Source organism: Blennius ocellaris (genome assembly GCF_963422515.1).
Source record: "Blennius ocellaris genome assembly, chromosome: 16".
Classification (NCBI taxonomy): Eukaryota; Metazoa; Chordata; class Actinopteri; order Blenniiformes; family Blenniidae; genus Blennius; species Blennius ocellaris.
Window position 1 is genome coordinate 9,717,180 of NC_137665.1, and position 20,279 is coordinate 9,737,458.

The 20,279-nt window shown below is 43.9% G+C and overlaps 2 protein-coding genes across 2 annotated transcripts; both read left to right on the forward strand.

Annotated features, from left to right (window-relative positions):
- The first annotated feature begins 1,260 nt into the window (after nucleotides 1-1,260).
- Nucleotides 1,261-3,601, forward strand: LOC308140823 (myeloid-associated differentiation marker-like protein 2). The gene has a single exon (XM_080510764.1). The coding sequence runs from the start codon at nucleotides 1,997-1,999 to the stop codon at nucleotides 2,906-2,908; it is 912 nt and encodes a 303-aa protein (XP_080366890.1). The 5' UTR covers nucleotides 1,261-1,996; the 3' UTR covers nucleotides 2,909-3,601.
- A 1,648-nt stretch (nucleotides 3,602-5,249) lies between these two features.
- Nucleotides 5,250-9,212, forward strand: LOC308140901 (pyrroline-5-carboxylate reductase 1, mitochondrial-like). Its single transcript, XM_080510866.1, has 8 exons — nucleotides 5,250-5,294; nucleotides 5,546-5,617; nucleotides 5,714-5,784; nucleotides 6,224-6,403; nucleotides 6,985-7,206; nucleotides 7,307-7,399; nucleotides 7,615-7,778; nucleotides 8,011-9,212. The coding sequence occupies exons 2-8, from the start codon at nucleotides 5,551-5,553 to the stop codon at nucleotides 8,174-8,176; spliced, it is 963 nt and encodes a 320-aa protein (XP_080366992.1). The 5' UTR covers nucleotides 5,250-5,294; nucleotides 5,546-5,550; the 3' UTR covers nucleotides 8,177-9,212.
- The last annotated feature ends 11,067 nt before the right edge of the window (nucleotides 9,213-20,279 follow it).

Consider the following 20,279-nt stretch of genomic DNA (forward strand, 5'->3'; position numbering starts at 1 on the left):
AAAAAAACATGTATGTTTGGAATTTGGTTACAAATAAACACACTCAGCTTTCTATCCATAGACCTTCGAAATCTCATGCTTACATTTTCCCCACCAATGTAATATTATACCTGCAACATAATTGCCTGTTCTAAAATGATTCAAGGTTCTTCTTATTTTGTTCGATTCAGTTTCTTTGTGGAATGATCAAAAAAGAAATCTCACGTTCCACATTCAGTCATAATGTTCGGTTGAAGGTCAAATCTTGTAATGTTTTCTCAAGAGCACTTGCTGTCTAACTTATTTACTCTCTTTAAACATGCATCATCTCAGACACTCTTGAATTATGAGACATGAGGACTTTAGAATAGATACAATAATAATATATAACAATACTGACATCTAGTGGACACTTTAATTAACACATCAATATAGCTCGTTAAAAAGAAAAGTTCACAAAGAATGTATAATTTAAAAGCCATCGCAAGACAGGTAGTTAACAGGGAAACACATTTTAGAGAAAACTGTGGGGTTTTATTTTCTTATGAATGACAATATAAATCAGGGGGTTGGGCAAAAAAACTCGTTTCTCAGAATTGTAATAGTTTTTTTTAAAGCATCATGTTCCTGAATATAAATTCATTTAAGACCAACAAGTGTTTTCTGCAGTATTCATGGGTTGTTTCGATTTTTTTTATTTTTTTTGCAAACTTTTATTTAGTTATAGGCATATACAGTATAATGTGTGTGCAGTAAAATGGACTTTGAATAAATGTTACGTAATGGGAGGAGAAGTGTGTTATTTTACACAACGTCAACAACTATTTCAGGTGGTGTTTTTATGAATCGCTTTCCCTTCTGTACACAAGAAATCCAAGCGTGGCAACATCACAGGTTAAACTATTTATTTTAAGTAACGTCAAACCCATTTCCACTTCCCTCTCTCTCATGCACGGCTCAAATCTACAATCACTTTGTGTGTAATCACCTCTTTCAACCTGTGTGTAATTTATGTCTCTAATGGGAGTCTTATGCTCCCCCCCTGTCATTACACCATGTCTAAATGCCAGTTTCTTCGTGAGGGAGCTCTGACTCGGCCTCTCTCGGTGCTCCCCAGAAATACGACTCTCATGCTGCCTTACCACATGCAGCCTCCCACCCTTCTGTGGAATATAGACCCCCTATTTATAGAGCTGGTAAGGCCTGAGCTCTGGGCTCAACACAAACTTTCATTTAAGCAACCACCCCATCCTGCTTATGCACACACACACACACAGAGGAGAGACAAGTGTGCGTCTGCAAGGAAGAGTGGGAGTCCGAGTTTGAGAGGCAGCAGGAGACACGCACAAGACAAAGAGCAGGAGACAGAGCTGACGGAGTTTGAGGATCTGCAGCCAAGGAATTACAAGGACGCAGTCGGTGAGAAACACGACTTGACTGGCAGGAGAACACAGTCATCCACCTGTTCAAGGCCGATCTCTGCATTTGACATTTGAAGGAAAGCTTATTGGACAAGACCCGACAACACTTTGACAGTCTGACACACTGGACAACCTGAGTGAAGGACAGCCGGGATTTTAACGGAAATACACTGCCGTTTTGGGGAAGATCCAAGATCGTACTGCTCTTCTAGAAAGTATTGGACCCATACCAGTATTATTCAAAGAAGTAAGACCTTGTGGAGTTGTGCGGTAAAGGATACAGAAGTCAGCCATTGTACGTATTGTTTAAGTCGATGCTGTTTTTCAAGATTATAACAGGCGTTGTAAAAGCTTTTACATGACTGGCTATAAATGTTAGCAGACCCAGTGCTCTAATTACATAGAAGGCTCACAGAAGAAAAAAAAAAACAAAACTCACAGACATTTGTAATTAAGGGTCATCTATAAAAAGGAACCAAGAAAAGGGTGAGGCCTGAGTGAAAGAAAATTGTGGGCCACAAGGACACCAAGCACAAAGTGCCGGGCGTTAAGAGTCTCCAAGGAAAAACAACCTCTCCTGGGGGAAGACTCGCGCCATGGATTCTCATGGAGGACACTACCTCAACAAGGACGCTGTGCTGTCACCGTTGGGCATCGCCCGGATGTGCCAGCTGCTCCTTGGCTGCACCATCATGGCCCTGGTGTCCCACAGTGCGGGCTACAGCGCCAACTATGGGAACTTCTGCATGTTCGTGTGGTGCTTCTGCTTCGCCGTCACGCTGGTCGTGTTCACCCTGGACATCACCCGGCTCCACACCTGTATGCCGATTTCCTGGGACAACTTCACCGTGGCCTTCGCCATGCTGGCGACGCTCATGTACATCACCGCCTCCGTGGTCTACCCCGTTTACTTCCTGCAGACAGAGTGCCCGGACGGGAGCTGCGAAATCCAATCCTACCGCATCGCCGTCACCGTCTGCTCCAGCGTCTGCTGCTTCCCCTACGGAGCCGAGGTGTTCCTGACCCGGGCCAAACCAGGAGCCGTGGTGGGCTACATGGCCACCGTGTCAGGGCTGCTCAAGGTGGTGCAGGCTTTTGTGGCCTGCATCGTTTTCGGCGCGCTGGCGAACGACAGTGAGTACAATCTCCACATCGCCACCCAGTACTGTGTGGTGGTGTACAGCCTGTGCTTCTCCGTCACCGTGATTGTGGTCATACTGACGGTCTCCGGCAGGACCGGCGCCCTGCGCTTCCCATTCGATCGGTTCGTGGTGATCTACACCTTCTTTGCCGTGGTCCTCTACCTCAGCACGGCACTGATCTGGCCCATCTTCAGCTTCGATAAGAAGTACGGCACCACGACTCGTCCGGAGGACTGTCCACGTGGACAATGCCCATGGGACAGCAAGCTGGTGGTGGCGGTGTTCACCAACGTCAACTTGATATTGTACTTTGTCGATCTCGTTTACTCCCAGAGGATTCGCTTCGTCTCAAGCTCGGCCGCATGAAAAGACTTTTCCATGACGCCTCAGAGACAAAAAAAAAGAAGAAAAAGACTGAGACCACATCTATTATGTCCTCTACACTGAGGTCCTTGTGAAAGACTCGATTAATTTCACTCATAATTTCACATGTATTTGAGGTGTTCAATACAGATTTTCTATTATTGGTTCAGAAACACTTGAAATTCCTTCAAGTTGGCTTTTGTTCAGAGACGCACAGCGGCAATCAGTAGTGGCATTCAAATCAACTGTTCTCTGTTCATTATACTCATTAAAAAATGCCCATCAGTCTCTTTGGTGGTTTCACACAAAACAAACTTGCAGCAGTGTATAACATTCAAAGTTATCCGAACAGTGTTATGTCTGACTCGCATTACTGAACAGTTTGTTTCGCTGTATTCAGACAATAAGGAGGTTGTACATATATCTCATAGAGATGAATCGTCAGTGTTACATCTGCAGTTTGATCTGAACTTGGATTTTGGTTTTCAAGCAGTTCCGTTGCATTATAATCCTCATTTGTGTTCCTCTTAAGTACACTTTGTTACTGGAAGGGAGACACATCACTGACATTAATTATTTAAGATGCTTGACAGTCGTATGAAGTTGATTATTTTGTTGTTACACTACATGAAGAACAAACATGAGTGTGACATTCCTTCCTTTGCCATGTTTGCGATATTTTCTGAGTTGAATAAATTACCTAAGTGTTTGTTTTCTGTATTCTTGAATGACGTCGGTCTTCGGTAAACATTATATGCCAAATTGTATAACGTGTTTGTTTTAATGTATTCATAGGTATGCATTCATCTCACAAGTGTCTTTTTTATTTTTATTTTTTTTTAACATCACCTATATGAAAGTTTTCATATTTACACAGGCTTTCCTTTGGAAATGGCACAAAAATAATCTAACCTCTGAAATCTTGCAAGATTTAAAAAGTGAGGAGTTCAATTCATATCAAGTTCCCAAAATCAATAAATGTTGGTTTTTTGAGGGTAAGACACAATTGAATCAGTCACGCTTACTCTGTTATTAGTGTTAAGCCCAATTGCATTTTAAGTTGAACAATGTTTATTTACTCAGCTCAATGTAAATGGTTCATCTTGTTTAGTTTCATAAAATCAAAAGCCATGAGGTCCTACACTATTGTGTATTGTATTACTTAAGCACATTGCCTCACAGCAAGGGTATCACAAGTTCATATTTACACTGTGATTGCTTTTCCAGGATGGACTCTGCTTTTTACCCCTGCATGATCAAGTTAATTCGATTTTGTGGTTTATTTCACTCATTATGTTAGTATTGGACATATTGTTATAAGTACTTCATCTGAGTGAAGAAAGAAATACACATTTGAAAGGTTCTTTGTGTCAAGAGTTCTACGTGAGTCACATTTCTGTTTTCAGTAAATAACAATTCAATATACTGCAGGCTCATTCCAATATTTTATGCATCAGTAATATTTTGTCAGTGGACTTGGAGTTTTGAATTGTATATTTCCATTATTACAATGGAATTACAGCATTCTGATCATTTGTGTCTCATTCTTTGACATACTAGTTGTGACAAGGAAACCAGGATGAGGTGTTTACATGCCCCTTTTCTTATCAGAATAAATAACTATAGAAAATCCAAATTTAACATGTAAATAAACAGGCTTTTCCTATGTTCCACCATAACCAGGATATTTTAGACCGTAAGATCACTAAATTATGTACTACTACTGGAATGCTGTATGTTTCTGCGAGGTTCCATAAATAAATCATTCTTTTTTTATCATGTTAGTTCCATTCTTGCTGTCATCTCTCTCTCTCTCTCTCTCTCTCTCTCTCTCTCTCTCTCTCTCTCTCTCTCTCTCTCTCTCTCTCTCTCTCTCTCTCTCTCGCTCTCAACTCAAATAGTGTTGTGGTCCACTGTAGTGGACATGCTGGGGAAGTAAATTGTTAAAAAAAATTATCAATTGTAAGATGTTATATTGCCCACAAATAAAGAAAAAAGAACATTGAAAGAAACTGGGTGATGTCTACAGAAAAACAATCCGAAAGCCATGTAAACCTATTTGTCAGAGTACTCTATTTGAAAGTACAAATACTGTATGCGTGACATGATTGTCACTTAAGTGCTGTTCCCTCTTCTGGCCAGCAGGGGTCAGTGAAGCAGCGTTTACCGCCCGAGCGTCTCTTCCCTCAGGCACAAACTGATGCAACTGGATAGTCTGCTTCACAGGCCCCGCCCACAGATTAACGTCTATCTCTATGATTGGTCAAACCAGCTCGGCGTCCTGTAATTACGCAAGCTCATTGGCTTGTTCACCTGTCAGTCAAATGTTTCGCTACAGGTTCAGGGCAGACGGAACCCGGTGGGACACGTTGACAGGGAGTAACAACAGGTAAATGTTTTTTTGTGTGTGTAGAAGTTCTCACTCGGTTACTTCATGGATTATTCTCCACGCCTCCATGTGTTTTATTTAATTTGAAAACCTTTAAAGTGAACTTGGGCGTCTGTCGCTTTTTAAACGAACTGTGTTTGTTTCACTTCCGCTGAACAAAGACACGATGTTCTGCAGTTGTCAAACTCAGCGGGGTGTCTTTCTTGAGTAACGCGCGCAGAAAGTAACGTTTGTCCGTCCTGCGTTCACAGGTAGGATGAGTGTGGGTTTCATAGGGGCGGGCCAGCTGGCCCACGCTCTGGTCAGAGGCTTCACAGCTGCAGGTGAGTTTTATTTTCATATGTCACAATAGCATGATCAGCAAGTTTGTGCTGATTAATACTCCCATCTTTTTTCTTTTCTCAAAAAAATTCTCATAGGTGTGATTGCAACCCACAAGATTACAGCCAGTTCTCCAGACACAGATCTCCCCTCAGCGCAGCAGCTCCGGGTGTGTAGACACATATGTAGACAGATGTGCTGGTTCAGCCTGTGCATTTTACTGTTGTTTACATTTACGTTGGCACATTGAAAATAAAACCTGTTTGTGCCACAACTGTGCTGGTGAGAGTGGCTGTGTCTGCCAGCTTTTTTTTTTTTTTTTTTTAGTTTCACGTTCATATTTTGCATATCGGAGCTTGATGAAGTGAGTCCATAAGAATTCTTAAGACTTTGTCGACATAGGAAAAAGTTTGGGTGCCATTACACTCATGGGCCAAAAGGGCCCAAACCAGCTTTTGTATGCTAAACACAAATACATTGCACAAATAAGAATGGATTCAAAATCTACAGAATTACTTAAAATCTCATTAGAGTAGAGTGAATGTAATGTTTTGTCGATTCCTTTCATTTTAACAAATCCTTGTGGGTTTTTTTTTTTTTTTTTGTAGAAAATGGGAGTGAGTTTGACCACGAGCAACAAAGAAGCTGTGAGCAGAAGCGACGTGCTCTTCCTGGGTGTGAAGCCTCACATCATTCCTTTTGTGCTGGATGAGATCGGACCCGATATTGAAGACCGCCATCTCATAGTGTCGTGTGCTGCGGGGGTCACCATCAGCTCCATAGAAAAGGTCTGTGCTCCACACATGTTTAAAGGCTTTTAGACAAACGTGGAGAAAACAGGAACACTTGTCGCTTTTTATTGAAAACGTCACATTCAACATTCTTAGTCACTACGGTGTGTTACTGCAAATGCAGTGCAGCACAGTGTTTTTTTTGTACAAAATGTATGATTATATTTCTAACTGTGTATGGTTGTATTCTGATGTAATTAGCTCCTCGGGCGTCACAGTCACATGCCATAACATGACTTTGGTGAGCTGCTTGGACTTGACAGCAATGCTTGTCGCTACCATGTGAAGCTAAATGATGGAATTTCCCTGAAAGAAGTAAACTGCACATGTATATAACGCAAAAGCAACACTCGCATGTCCATGTGTACAGCTTGCTGGCCATTTCCCCTAATTTCCCTACTTTTAAACATTAAAAAAAAGAAAAAAATCCACAGCTGTTGCACCATGAAAATGTATCTTGCGAAAACAGCGTTGTCGACCTGAATCTCAGTGTTCAGTCGCCTCGCTGCTCATTCACAACAAACGTTGAGGGACTAGAAGCCGGCTTTTTAAAACTTTCAAACGGTTCCCGGCTGCAGAAGCTGGAGCAGTATCGCGTCGCGCCAAAGGTGATGCGTTGCATGACCAACACGCCGGTGGTGGTGCGTGAGGGCGCCACCGTCTACGCCGTGGGCACTCACGCGCAGGTGGAGGACGGGAAGCTCCTGGAGCAGCTGATGGCCAGCGTGGGCTACTGCATCGAGGTGGAGGAGGACCTGATCGATGCCGTGACGGGCCTGAGCGGCAGCGGCCCGGCTTATGTGAGTGTGTCCTGCGGGGGAAAATGTGGCCTTTTTGGACTGCTTTGCGCCGCTCTCGCCATCATTGCAAATTGTGACGACGACGATTGTGGCGTTGCAGGCGTTCACAGCTGTCGATGCTCTGGCTGACGGTGGAGTGAAAATGGGCCTGCCGAGGAGACTGGCTGTGCGCCTCGGAGCTCAGGCACTGATGGTACGAGCTCTGGATGCTGAAAAAGAGGACACGCCTTTGTTTTTCACTCTCTCTATTGCACGTTTGGAGTAGTTTTACTGGTATCTGAACAGAAACGAGTTTTTATGCCCCCCTGAATTGTCGCAATAAATAATCTTCTGATAGTGTTTTTCGGTGACCTGCAGCCTCTGGATTGTGTGCATCAGTAGGCGTTTCTCTTGTCTTTATCCCTTCAGGGGGCGGCGAAGATGTTGCTGGACTCGGAGCAGCACCCCGGGCAGCTCAAGGACAACGTGTGCTCACCAGGGGGCGCCACCATCCACGCCCTCCACGTCATGGAGAGCGGGGGCTTCCGCAGCCTCCTCATCAATGCTGTGGAGGCCTCTTGTGTTCGGACCAGGTAGGAGGGAAGGAATGCGTGAGACAAACAAGTTAGGTGTGGTGTCACATGGCAGGTTTAAAAATATTGTGTTTTTAGGTTGTTGTTTTTTTGAACGTTTTACACAAATACTTGGATGGTGACCTACTTTGAGGTCTGCTCACGACCACGTACTTACTGCTTTAGTATGTTCAGCCCGCATGCTGCAGTTTAGAAAGTAAATGTGTGAGTGATCCTGCCGTTTCTTTCAAAGGGAACTTCAGTTTTTGGCCGACCAGGAGAAGATTTCCCCTGCCGCCATAAAGAAGACGACCCTGGACCAAGTGCTGCAGCAGCCCGGAGTGACTGCGGAGTCTGTCGGAGTCAGATCTCAGGGGATCAGCATCTTCAACCGTGGTCCCAAAACCAAAAAGAACTGAACGGTTTTCTTCTTCTTCTTCTTCTTTTTTTGAATTTACAGGGAAATCAGAAGCTTTACTGTGAATTGTACCCATCCCCAATGAGGCAGTGCTTGCTCATGTAATCTAATACCGGTGTGTCATTATCGACTTGCAAAGTGAGGCTGAAACATTACATGAAACAAAACCAAAAAAACCCCCAAACTGTCTTCTTATAAGAATGGGTTTTTGGTTACAGTTCTTTCCTTATTTGACGCTTTATATCATTTTAGGTGAAGGTTTTTCAAATTGAGAGGACGAGTCTCCTCGGACATAGTGTGAACTGTGTTGCTTCTCTCTGGTACCTTGTGAGCAAATGGCAGAAGTCCCTCCATCCATCATTCATTTCCCCACTTTAACCTCACAGGCATGTTTTGGGACTGAGGGAGAAAACCAGGGTGGAAGTCAGAAGCACAAAAGTGCAACAATCTAGGAAAATGTCCTAAAAGTCAACAAACTGCTTCTGAAATGCTGTTGGTGTAATGGTGACCCCCCCCCCCCAAAAAAAAAAAAAAAAAAAAAAACCCCAAAACAAACAATCAATGTAAATTAGTGACAAGCGAAAGAGTATTGTTTTTTGTAAATCTCAGAACACAGAGAGATAAAATCCATATATAATTATACTGAAGTGCTTGTATTCATCACAAATCATGGCGTCATCCAATACTCAACAACATCCTTGTATGTTTACAAGCCCTTGTTTCTCTTTTTTTTTAATCATATTCACAACAACAAAGAATGAAAGGAAGAAATATCCTGCAACACGCACATTTCATTTTCCCCTTGCTGTTTTGCTCACACTCCCTCACATCTCTCCATATATATATATATATATATATATATACATTTTTTATTTTAAATATATGTTTATTGTTTTCATGTCCCATATCTCCTGGAAAAGTTCCTTTTGTAACTTGAGCCATCACAACTCAGGGTTGTTTTACCTCAGTGAAACATTGTTATGATGTTTGAAATGCAATATTTTACAGCACAACGACGGCAGTGATACCACTTTATAGTCTTTGTTTAAACGTGGGTGAATAAACGTGATCAAAACGTCCTGTTGTGTTGATGAAGTTGAGTGAGTGTGATCCAGATGTGTTGACTGTGCAGTCTCCCCTGTGATGATGACAGATATTTGTGTGTGTGTGTGTGTTGGTTTTTTTTGGGGGGGTGAGATGTTTTTTGTGCTCGTGTGAGGAAAGCTGATCTCTCATGAATGAAGGCACGTGACCAAACACGATGACGTCTGGCTCGGATACAGAGAGAAAGGAACGACACGGAGAGCACGAGTGACGCCGAAACCCCGCCGGAGACCCTCATGGTCGGCCCCGCCACACACGCACGAGCGCCGAACGAGAGGACCGGGACGGCCACGACTTGAGGGAGCGTCGTTTTTCTTCCGTCAGGTGGGTCCGCGAATCGAACGCAGCCCGTGTTGTTATGCTGAGTGTGCATGCCTTCGCCTCGCCGCGACGCTGAAGTCAGTCTCTGCTTCGACGATAAGTTAAGGGGAATTTTAATGACACTTTTTTTAAGGCTTTTAAAGTGGATTAGATCAGAACTGAGTTATGAAATTATAGCAATTATCCATTTGTTAAACCATTATTAATAGTAAGTGTAATTATACAAGTTGTAAACATGAGGTAAATTGTATTCAAGTGAGACTACAACCTCACTTGACAATATTCTTAATTCCATTCACTAACCTTTTCAGTTAAGTTTGGTATTTTGGGGGGGGAAACACAGTGTTCTTCTACATTAATACATTTTGATAAATATATAGAGTCTATATAATGATTCCATACAAAGTTATCAGGTCTGTTATTACATGTTTTGTTTGTTTTTTCGCCTGGTTTGTAGAAACCAGAAGTACATGTTTTCGGCATTGAAAACAGAATTTATGTAAATGTTACCGCCTTGCAGGGGCATTTGATTCATATTGAACATTAGGGCCTGTACGTTTTGTTTTGTTTTGTAGCAAAGTTCAGTTTTCGTGTATGTCCATTTAACCAAATAGAATAATAGTACATAAAAGGCCTTTTAATGAAATTTGAGTATGTGTAGAAGAATTGGGTCCAGGTTAAGAGGTCTGAAGTTGAAGCTTTTTGGTTTTTCCCTGGTTTCGTGTTGCTGCATTGTGACATTTTATTTTGTTGCTTTAGTAGGAATAAAAAAGTGAAGTTTTTAGTTAGAAACAGTAGTTTTGGAAACTATAACTAGTTTACGTGTATCTTTAACACTGTCATATTTTATTGTTTACTATTTAGTTTTGTCTTGTGTTCATTTTGTTAGAACAAGCAGAAGAAAGGGACATAAATTGTATTTTAATGAATACGGTGCTATTATGAATAATAATCACTTCCACATGACAATATGAAATTGGTGTCTTTTGATCTGTTTGTGGTTTATTGTAGCTATACAAAGAGCATTTTATTGGACTATCATTTCTTCATGCGTCATTTAAAAATATCATATTATATTTCTTTCAAATTATCTCTTTTCTGGCATATATTGTGGTTTTAGAGCGTCAGGCAGAATTTAAGAGTTAAGTTTTGACTTAACCATCGATTCACAAGCGAACTTCAGGGTCGCTGACAGCCTCGGCACCGCTAGCTCATTAGGTTAGCATTGTTGCTAACGTCAAGTTATTCCTATATATTTTCCCCCCGAATGTTTTTCATAAACTAAAGCTTGCTTATTTCCCCCGGTTCGTTTCCACAGACAGTGTGTTTATTTAAAAAATTATTTTCTTTTTAAGTTTGTCCCCTGAGCGGCTGGGCAGTGTTGTCGCGCGCCGGTGACATGGCAGCTCCTCTATTGTGACACACCGGGCGGTGGGTGAGACGCGTCGGGACGCTCTTCTTCTCCGGAGGGTCTCCGCCCGGACGTGTGGAGCTTTCTGGGGGGGGGGAGTGATTTCCCCGAGGCTTAGGGGTGTCGCTCGGCGGGTGCCGTGCATCGTGTGGGACGGCGGAGCGCGGGGATTTCCTCTCGGTTTATTTGGTAGGCGGGGAGTCGCTCGCGAGGCGCTCGCGAGGCTGCCGGAGAGACAGCGGAGTGTCAAACGCCGTGTAACCCGGGCAGGGTCGCGTCTTTTGTGGCTGCAGAGCAGAGGAGCCCAGGGGCTCCCGTGTCGCGACACCTTTTTCCGTGGGTTTTTTTTTTTTTTTTGTCAACTCATGCGCCTCAAACCTGCTGCTTCATCACCTCGTTGTGCGAAGGGAACGAGCGGATCCAGCGGTGCGCAGAGATCAGGTTGGTGGCGATCATCATCATCCTCCTCATCATCCTCATCATCATCTCTCTCATGACATTTCTGTCAAAGACGCGTGTGATCGTTACATCTCAGCTATGTCTGCTCCGTTCTCTCTGTGTGTTCGGCTCTTTTTTTTTTTTTTTTTTTTTATCTGTTGATTCTCCGTAGGAAAAAAAAATGCCTCCTGAAGAAAAACCCACCGTGTTGAATTGCGGTCACCTGAAGTGAAAATGCATTTAACCACTATTTGATTTATAACAACAGTCAAGTCAACCGCCGCCGTCCTTGGCTTGCAATATCGCCGCCAGTTGTTTGCACAAGAGCCAATTAACAAGTATCGGCGTGTGTGTGTGTATATGTGTGTGTTTAATCATGCTGAATCATCACAATGATGTATTTAGACGAATCCACCCCGAAACATGGCACCGCGCACCGGACAAAGGTCTGCACGGTGGATGAGGGTCGATGTTTATCACCTCCGCGATTGAGGGGCTGGATCGAAGCGAAGCTGCAAGTCAGCCAGTCAGTCATCCGCGCCACGAGCATCAAGTGATGACCATCATGCATTCATCAATATATAGGCTCATCTACATTCTGCCCGAGGATGTGGCTCTTTGATTTGCAGCGCTGTCATCATGCACAGAAAACAAACAAACACACAGGGCAATGGTACATCTGGACCAAGTGCTTAAAGCTATTTTAAATATGCAGGATAAGCATGCATTATGCATTTGTGGTTATGATATAGTCCTGCAACCAGTGCATGTTCAAATTGGGTCACGTGAGATTTCGAGAATGGAAATCAAACCATCAATGTTTGCAGCATTAAGGAAGAAAAAAAATAGAGTATTTGTATTTTCTGATTGTTTATTGAAGCCTATGCTAAATGCTGGAGAGAGCTAACCCTCTCATGACATTATTTAATGCAGTGTAACACTTCGGTTCCCTTATTTTGCCTTGGCAGATGCTCTTGTTTCCCTGTGTGTGACATGATGAAATTTGCCGCCTATTAAAGCGCACACTTATGGAGGGCACAGGTAATGAATTATCCATGGAGAGTCTCAGTGCAATTTGAAAAGTCACCTTGGAAACTGTTGAGCATATATAGGCACGGCTAAACAGATAGAAGTTGCCCGTTCTTGCGCCGATATCCAACTTATTTCATCATCTCTGCTCATGCGAGGGGGGCATTGAAGTGTGTTTAGCAGACAGGCCCGGCCTCACATCAGAAGCTTGGCTTTGCAATAAAGCGTAATGCCCATCTCTGCCCCTCTCTGCAGGTAACAAGAGCTGATGATTGTCCGGGGGGAAGAAAAAAAAAAGAGAGGGGGGGGGGGGGGGGGGGGGCCCTATGGGGCTGTGCTGGATGGAGGCAGGGAGCGGTGGAGATCACCTCTTTAGATTTATCACCTCTTTCATTGAGGTGGCGAGGATAAAATAAGGCTGGATGCCACAGAGGTGAACTGAGTGCACAACTCATCCCCACTGGCGTTGCTCAGAATGGGCAGGCAGTGGAGGGTGGAAGAGGATATGCGAGGTTGATGAAACACAAGGCAAGACTCTTGCACAGCGCCGAGTACAGTCTGGCCACCGACACCTCGGCGCGGCCGGGCGCTGCCGACCCTCCGGGACGAGTTACGCCTATTCAGGACAATTAATAGCCTCCAGAAAGGAACACAAATGTGGAATTTGTCCACAAAAGTGCTGCTTAAGCTGCACAGGGAAATGGGAATGCCTGGAAGGAAAGCAGAAAAAGATCAATATATATTTTTTGCACCCCCCCCCCTCCTTTTTTTTTTTTTTTTTTTTTGCAATAGGGAGGGAATTCTGGTGATGAAACCTCTTGCAAGTGTAGCGCGGATTATGATTGCTTAGCATTGCGATATGCCCGCTCCACTTCTCAAAGTTACACTTTCATCCAGATGGAGTAGCAAGTGTGTTTGATACATTTCTGATTGGAACAAGTTAGTCTTGGCGTGGTCATTACTACCGTCGGTCTCTTTCAGGCGTCAGAGCCATCGCTATTGAACGCGGCGTGGCGAGACGAGACAAAGAGCTGCCTTCTGTTTAATTTATGTACCGTACTTGTTGGGCGTGGAACGCTCACACTGATAACTAGTCACTTCGCCACTTGGGTGAGACTCTTCAGTAAAAAAAAAAAAATTAAACTTGTGAGTCGGGGTCAGATTTGTTGTTTTTTTTTTTTTTTTAGACATTTTTCGGAGTTTTCCCCAAATATGTTCCACGCTGTTCGATGTATATAACATTTTCGACGGAGGTTAAAGATGGCGGAGCTTTGTTCCCCCCCCCCCAAAAAAAAAATTCCTAAAATCTACGTTCTTTGGAATTTTTTAACAATTTGCAAGCCAGCTCTGGCCCACGGGCCTTATGTTTGACACTCCTTAATGTAGGAGTATTTGTTCATTGGGACATGTGTGGCACATTCGTTTGTACTTTTTGTACGAAACTGAAATTGTCAATTGAAAACCAACGCAGTCGCAAGCTGGAGAGATTTCAACCAAGCGGATCCGTTCTTTTCAAAAGAAGCCATTTAACAACATTCAATTTGTCACAGACCTTTTCACCCCCCCCCCCCCCCCCCCCTCAAAATATATATATCTTTAGACTACAACCACAAAGTGACAAAAATAGAGCTGATACACTCTGTCCCTGAGCAGCCTCTCCTGCTGAACTTGACGTTCAGTTATTTATATTCTGTTATTTATTTAGCCGAAGCTCCTGTGCGACAGAGTTGGCAGGGGGCTCCGTGTCTCCCCCTAAGAAAGAACATTTCAACTCATCTGTACACACACACACACACGCGTCGAGCGTTTCACGGATCAATCTTGAGTCTTCAAAATGCACGTTTGTGTCAGAAGTAGAACTTAAAGACCTCACGTGTGCCGTAGCGCTGCAGCGCCACAGGTCGCGTTTTTGAGTTAAGATCGTGCCGTAAATGAATCGTGATTAATCGCGGGGCCGTCTTCTCTTTGGACAGTGCGAGTCTCCGTCAAATATCCTGCAGCCACACGTCGTCAATCACCCTGATTTGAGCGGAGCGTTGGCAGTGTTATTAATAGAAATTAGCACCTTTGTTATTTTCAGGTAATGGCTCTCCTCACTGACCTCATTTAATTCAAAAGGGGAAAAAAAAAAAAATACAATGATTTTGTTTTCCTTTTTTTTTTTATTTGCCATGCTGCTGAGCCGTTTGGGTTTTTTTTTTTTCTTTTCTTTTTTTCTTTGATGATCTTATCACAGAACGTTGGTTCAGTTAAAGATAATTCACCCGAAATCAGAGCTGTGCTGTGGTATTAATCAGAGGTGGGCGGTATTCTATTATTTCACCTCGAATTCATGAAAATGTACTGAGCTCCCTGTTTAGCCCGTGTGTTTGCGAGGCTGTGTTGTAGTGCCGACGGGTCAATGCAATATGTATTTAATATGTATGCGGGCGGCGTAGTAAAGCTCCTCGATATTTTGCCAGTGTGTGGGTTGCCTGCAACCCTCACTTCCTCTGCCAGTGCAGGGCTGAAGTATCACGAGCGATTCTCTTCCTGTTTAATCAAGTCCTCCAGGCAGATGCTGCGGACGGCCAATGAAGTCTCTCCTCCTGCTCGTACCGGAGCAGCAGCCGCCGAGCTTCGCCGAGAGATGCTCCACGTATCGAAAAACCATCGCTTTAACGCAAAAACCGGTCTAACCCGAGTCTCTTCAGATAAGCCTCACATTATCAGTGACTTCGGAAAACACAGAACCCCCCCCCTTCGGGGTAATGATTCATGTTTTCACTCTGCGAGACAAGAACTGGAAACGGAATCCGGACATTAATGTGCCACATGCTTTTCTGCATGGTACAACCTCCCAGCTCTCGTGTCTTCAGCTTTTCATCCAGGAAAACCACTCGGAATATATTTGTTTGCGTTGAATGGTGTGTTTTTTTTTGGGGCTTTCTCCTGCTCCTGTTTTCTTCTTGATTACAAATTTGCTTTAAAAAAAAAAAAAATGCCCACAGTGATTAAAGAGGGCGTGAATCAAATACTTCAATCAGGATCTTTGACCTCAAACCATTTTGCTTCAAGAAACGATGATCTGATTCTAATGTTTATTTTAAAATCTACAATATTATTAAAACTATTCAACTCAAGCCACATCAGAATAAGTGTATGTTTATTGTATTTTTTGAAAAACGAATAGTTCCATTCGTCTCGTTTACGAAAGACGTGTTTTAAACAGAAGACTACATTTAGGTACAAACACATCTACAATCTATAGAAAAACGTCAAATCATGCTGAGCTGGTTGAATATTTACAAGCGGCGTACTATGGTCCTATAATGGCTTCCTAATAACGGAAAGTATGTAAACTAGTATCATCTGCTAAGAAACAATGTGAGGGTTAAATTAGAGCAGGGAATTATAGCAAGTGACTTTTTAGGCTTAATTTGCAGAATTAAAAGCAAAAACCTTGACGAGTATTATTATATAGTTAGTAGGTCAAATAACAATCAGTTAAATGTGTTTCTTTATTAACATGTGCATGACTCCAGGGAATTACAATGTTCTTACAGCACTGACTTGGTCAAGAATAGCTTTGCAGTTCAATGTTTGGTTTGCTGGAATTTTCATAAAATGTCTTTTCGAGCCAACTTCTAGCCAAACCGGCTACAAACATTCCCAAACGCGTCACATTAGCTTGAATTAACAAGTGTGGATGAGTGATTTCGTTGAAGCTGAGTCGGCCGAAATGCATCGTTTTATTGTGCATACTGTGAGTTCAGACGGAATGTTTAGAATTGCATTTTTCTCTGTTTGTTTACAAAGCGTGGAAAAAATTATGAGGATACTATGTTTATTTTTTACCTTAAAAAAATATGCTTGTGCTTCATTTCTAAAACTTTTTTTTCTTCCTGGTTTGAGGAGATCTGTTGCTTCCTCTGGCGTCCTGATGTGGACGCGCCAGAGTAATGTTGCACTTTTGCCGACAAGCCGTTTAACTCTTCGTTCCAGGGTTCAGTCCCTCTAGAAACCCCCCCCCCCAAAAAAAACAAACAAACAAACAAACAAACAAAAAACTGGCATGGAATTTTGCTTCGCTGCTGTTTTAGCGTTGCTGAGAACTTCCACCGGTCCAGAGTTGTGGCTTAGTATTTCCCCCCTCTACTACAAGCGTATCACATTTCCCTGTGAAAGCTGCTGAATGATTTCCCCTCTCCCTCTTTTTGTCACTCTTATTTCACGCTCTGAATACTTAGTAGTTAATAGCTTCCCTCCCTTCTTCCCATCCTTTCTTTCTCTTTTACACAGACACTCCTGCAGTTTAAAAAAAAAAAATTTCCACAAGTTTACGCCGCCCTCTCACAGGATCTCTCCCAGCGCTATCAGTGGAGTCCGGTTTTTAATTTGCAGTTAAATGGCGCCCGACACACGCAGCTTGCTTGATAATTGACTTAAGTCAGCTGATGGCAGGGAAATGATTAGATCCGAATATCTTCACCATCTTTTCAACCCTGGATGAGAAGGGAGGGACTAAAAGTAGGTGGGTTCACAAATTAGGCATTAAGTGTTGAGGAGGGCCGTTTTACGGCCCGCATGTAAAAGATTACTGCTGACTGCAGTGGGGCAAAGGATCTCAGCCCGGATTGGAGAAGACAAACAAACAAACAAACAAACAAATCAAGACAATGAGCTGACTTTTTAAAATGTTTTATTCTGCACTCCGTTGTCTTATATTGCTACCAGTCTCTTTGTTTATTTATTAAGTGTTGTAGTTTAATATGTTGCTAAACATCCGCCAGCCTAATTTATATTTGGGCCACAGCTCCGGCGTCTCCTCTTGAATAAGCCTTTGTAAAAAAAAAAAGAAAGAAAAGAAGCTCCGGACATAGCAGAGCGAAGGCATGCAAATTGGGCATATGAGCAAAATGTGTCACATTGTGTGTCCCACTGGAAGTGAAAATGAGTGGAAATGTATTGTTTGGTGCGAGAGGATATTCAGCTGTTGGTTTCGCAGGACTGAACCATTGTTTGGCTGCCGCCTGTGTTTTCCTGAAAACAGCCTTTCATCAGCATGCACCTCCACTGTCGAGTTTTATTCACTTCATTAGCAAGCTGCCAGCGCCAAGTGCTTGGACGCTTCTTTTAAAGAATTGATCATGACAAGTTAAATTCATATGCGCTTTGTGTGGCTTTGGTGATCCGTCTTCGGTGTGGATGCGTGTGCATGTGCTTCAGACAACCCACTGTCCTGTCTCAGCACCGCCCCCCCACCCTCACCCCCCACACCCCCACCCCACCACCCCCGTACCCCCTGTTCAGTCCTTTCCGGCAGTGTTTAGTATTCAGAGAGCAGCCGCTGTCGTAATCTGGATTCCAAGGCAGGTTGCTGGGGTTTTTGTTTGCTCTTATGGTCCTGATAATCTTGTTACACTGCTGTCAAGTGGAGCCGGCCCTCCCTGCAGCCCCTAAACCACCACACACACACACACACACACACACACACACACACACACACACACACACACACACACACACACACACACACACACACACACACACACACACACACACACACACACACACACACACACACACACACACACACACCACCTCCAATACCAGAAATTCACCCCCTCCTTCCACTCCTTTTTTTTTTTTTTTCCCACCCCCGCCAGCCCCACCGCCATTTTGAGACAGCCGTTGATGGAAGAGCCTTGGATGTATCCTTGAAGAATCACCTCTTGAGCATCTTTATTCAGCCCCCCCCCCCACCCCACCACCCTGTCTCCCACCCCCACCTTAGGCGGCAAATGACAGTGATAAATATTCATCAGGGGGACGCAGCGCGTGGAAGCTGGAGCCTCGGTTCCCCCTCAACACACACACACACAAAAAAAAAAAATCCCGCCAGCTAATGGTGTCCATCCTTGGCTCGCGCCCCCCCACCCCCACCCCCCCCCACCCCCCCGGAGAGATCCTGTGGAGGGGACGAGATCATTAAAGCGTGCCACAGGCTCAAGGCCGGACCTATCATGTCACATCAGCGTTTATCGCACCAGAGGACTTTTTATTTATTTATTTGTTTTTGTTTTTGTTTTTTTTATCCTCTTGAGTATCAACCTGAGTCGACCCTACCTTTAAGAGAAGCCCTCCATAGATTTAGATGAACAAAGACGGCTTTTCGAAGGTTGGCTGGGCCGCTCTCGTTGTGTTAGTTCAACTTCACAACTTCCTAATTGGCACCTTGGTTTCAGTCCTTGCTGAGATCAGTATTTTTCTTTCTCGCTCTCTCTCTCTCTCTCTCCCTCTCAACCTGTTCTACTCAAGCTCCTCTAAATGTGTCGACCGTGCATTTTACACGGGGCTCTTTGCTTGCGCTCTCGCCTCCTTTTCATCACACCTTCTCGTTCCCTCCCTCTCTCCCTCTCTCTCTCTCTCTCTCTCTCTCTCTCTCTCTGTCCGTCTCTCACCATTCCCTTTTTTTGGGTGACCACACTCAGCGTTTTCTATTTCCTGTGGGTGTGATGTCTCTCCTCCACAAGCAATCAGCTCTGATTTGTCAGCGTTCTTCCAGGCGATTCATAAAAATTCAGCAAGCATCTACAAAAGACGTCTGTGTCCCTGCACTTGCTCCCTACCTCCAGTTCCCCTTGTGCTCCGAGCTCCAGCCCCGCTGCCTTCCTTTTGGCTAGACACACACACACACCCGCACACAAAAGACCTGAAACCATTAATAAGGAGGTTATATACGAGAGCGCGGAAGACGCCGCCATCAGTTCTCCTCAATCGTGACGGTTTTAGTACGAATTCATCAGGCGCAAGGGCATTGTGTTACGATCAAATCATCGCAGCAAGTCTGAAATTTCCCTGTCATTCTTTATGGGAAATTATAGGTGTGTTTTGCTTTTTCTTTGCCTCTCTGTGTGTGTTTGTGCGAGCATGCCTCTTTGTCTGGGTGAGGTATGACATGCCTGGTAGTGGAAGGGAGCAGCTGTGCATTGGACCTTGTCTGTGTTGTTCTGCCATGCCCTGTCATTGGTAACCGTCTGTTGGCAGCAGCCTGTGCTGGAGGCTCACAGTCTTTCCACAGTGTCATATGGCAAGCGTCCTGCGTGCCAAGCCGTGCCCACTTTGTTACCCTACACAGCTGTGTGACAGAATATGCCTCCTCAACCTGGACAATGTGCCATCTCTCCACATTTTCAAGATTCCAACTGCTTTTTGAACAATGTTGGGTCTGGGCTGCTGAAGGGGGAAATGATAGGCTCGATATGAAATTTGGAAGACGCAGCCTTTTTTTTTTTTTTTTGCGCTCGTCCCAGTAGCTATTAGTGTAGTGCTTTCCTGTCTATTTGTCCATTATCTGTGCATCATCAGGCAGACCATTATCCCATTATGTTTTGCATCTGTGGTCCAAATGCTTACTGGAAATGAGTCACTACAAAGGCCAGTGAAAGGTAGGTGTTACTATCAGACAGCTTTTCAAAGCCAGCCCATCGGGAACCAGAGTATCACATTTGAAAAGTCCTCCACAACAACGAGAAAGGCTTTTTTTTTTTTTTTTTTTAATACGGGCGTCTGTCGCACTCAGAAACATTGCCGTTTTATGAGGACGTTTTGAAGTGAAACATCAAGAATTCAAGTCACAGTCTGACCTCATGTTATGTCCCCAGCCTGTGTGATAGTGTCGTATTCAGGTCATTTTTAACAAGCGTCTGTCTCTCCCCGTTTGGCTCAGGTGACCAGTCCACCTGTAGCACCCTTTTGTTGCCATGGAAATATGCCGGTCTCCTCCGTGCACTTCTCGAGCGGCAACTCGTCTGCTTCT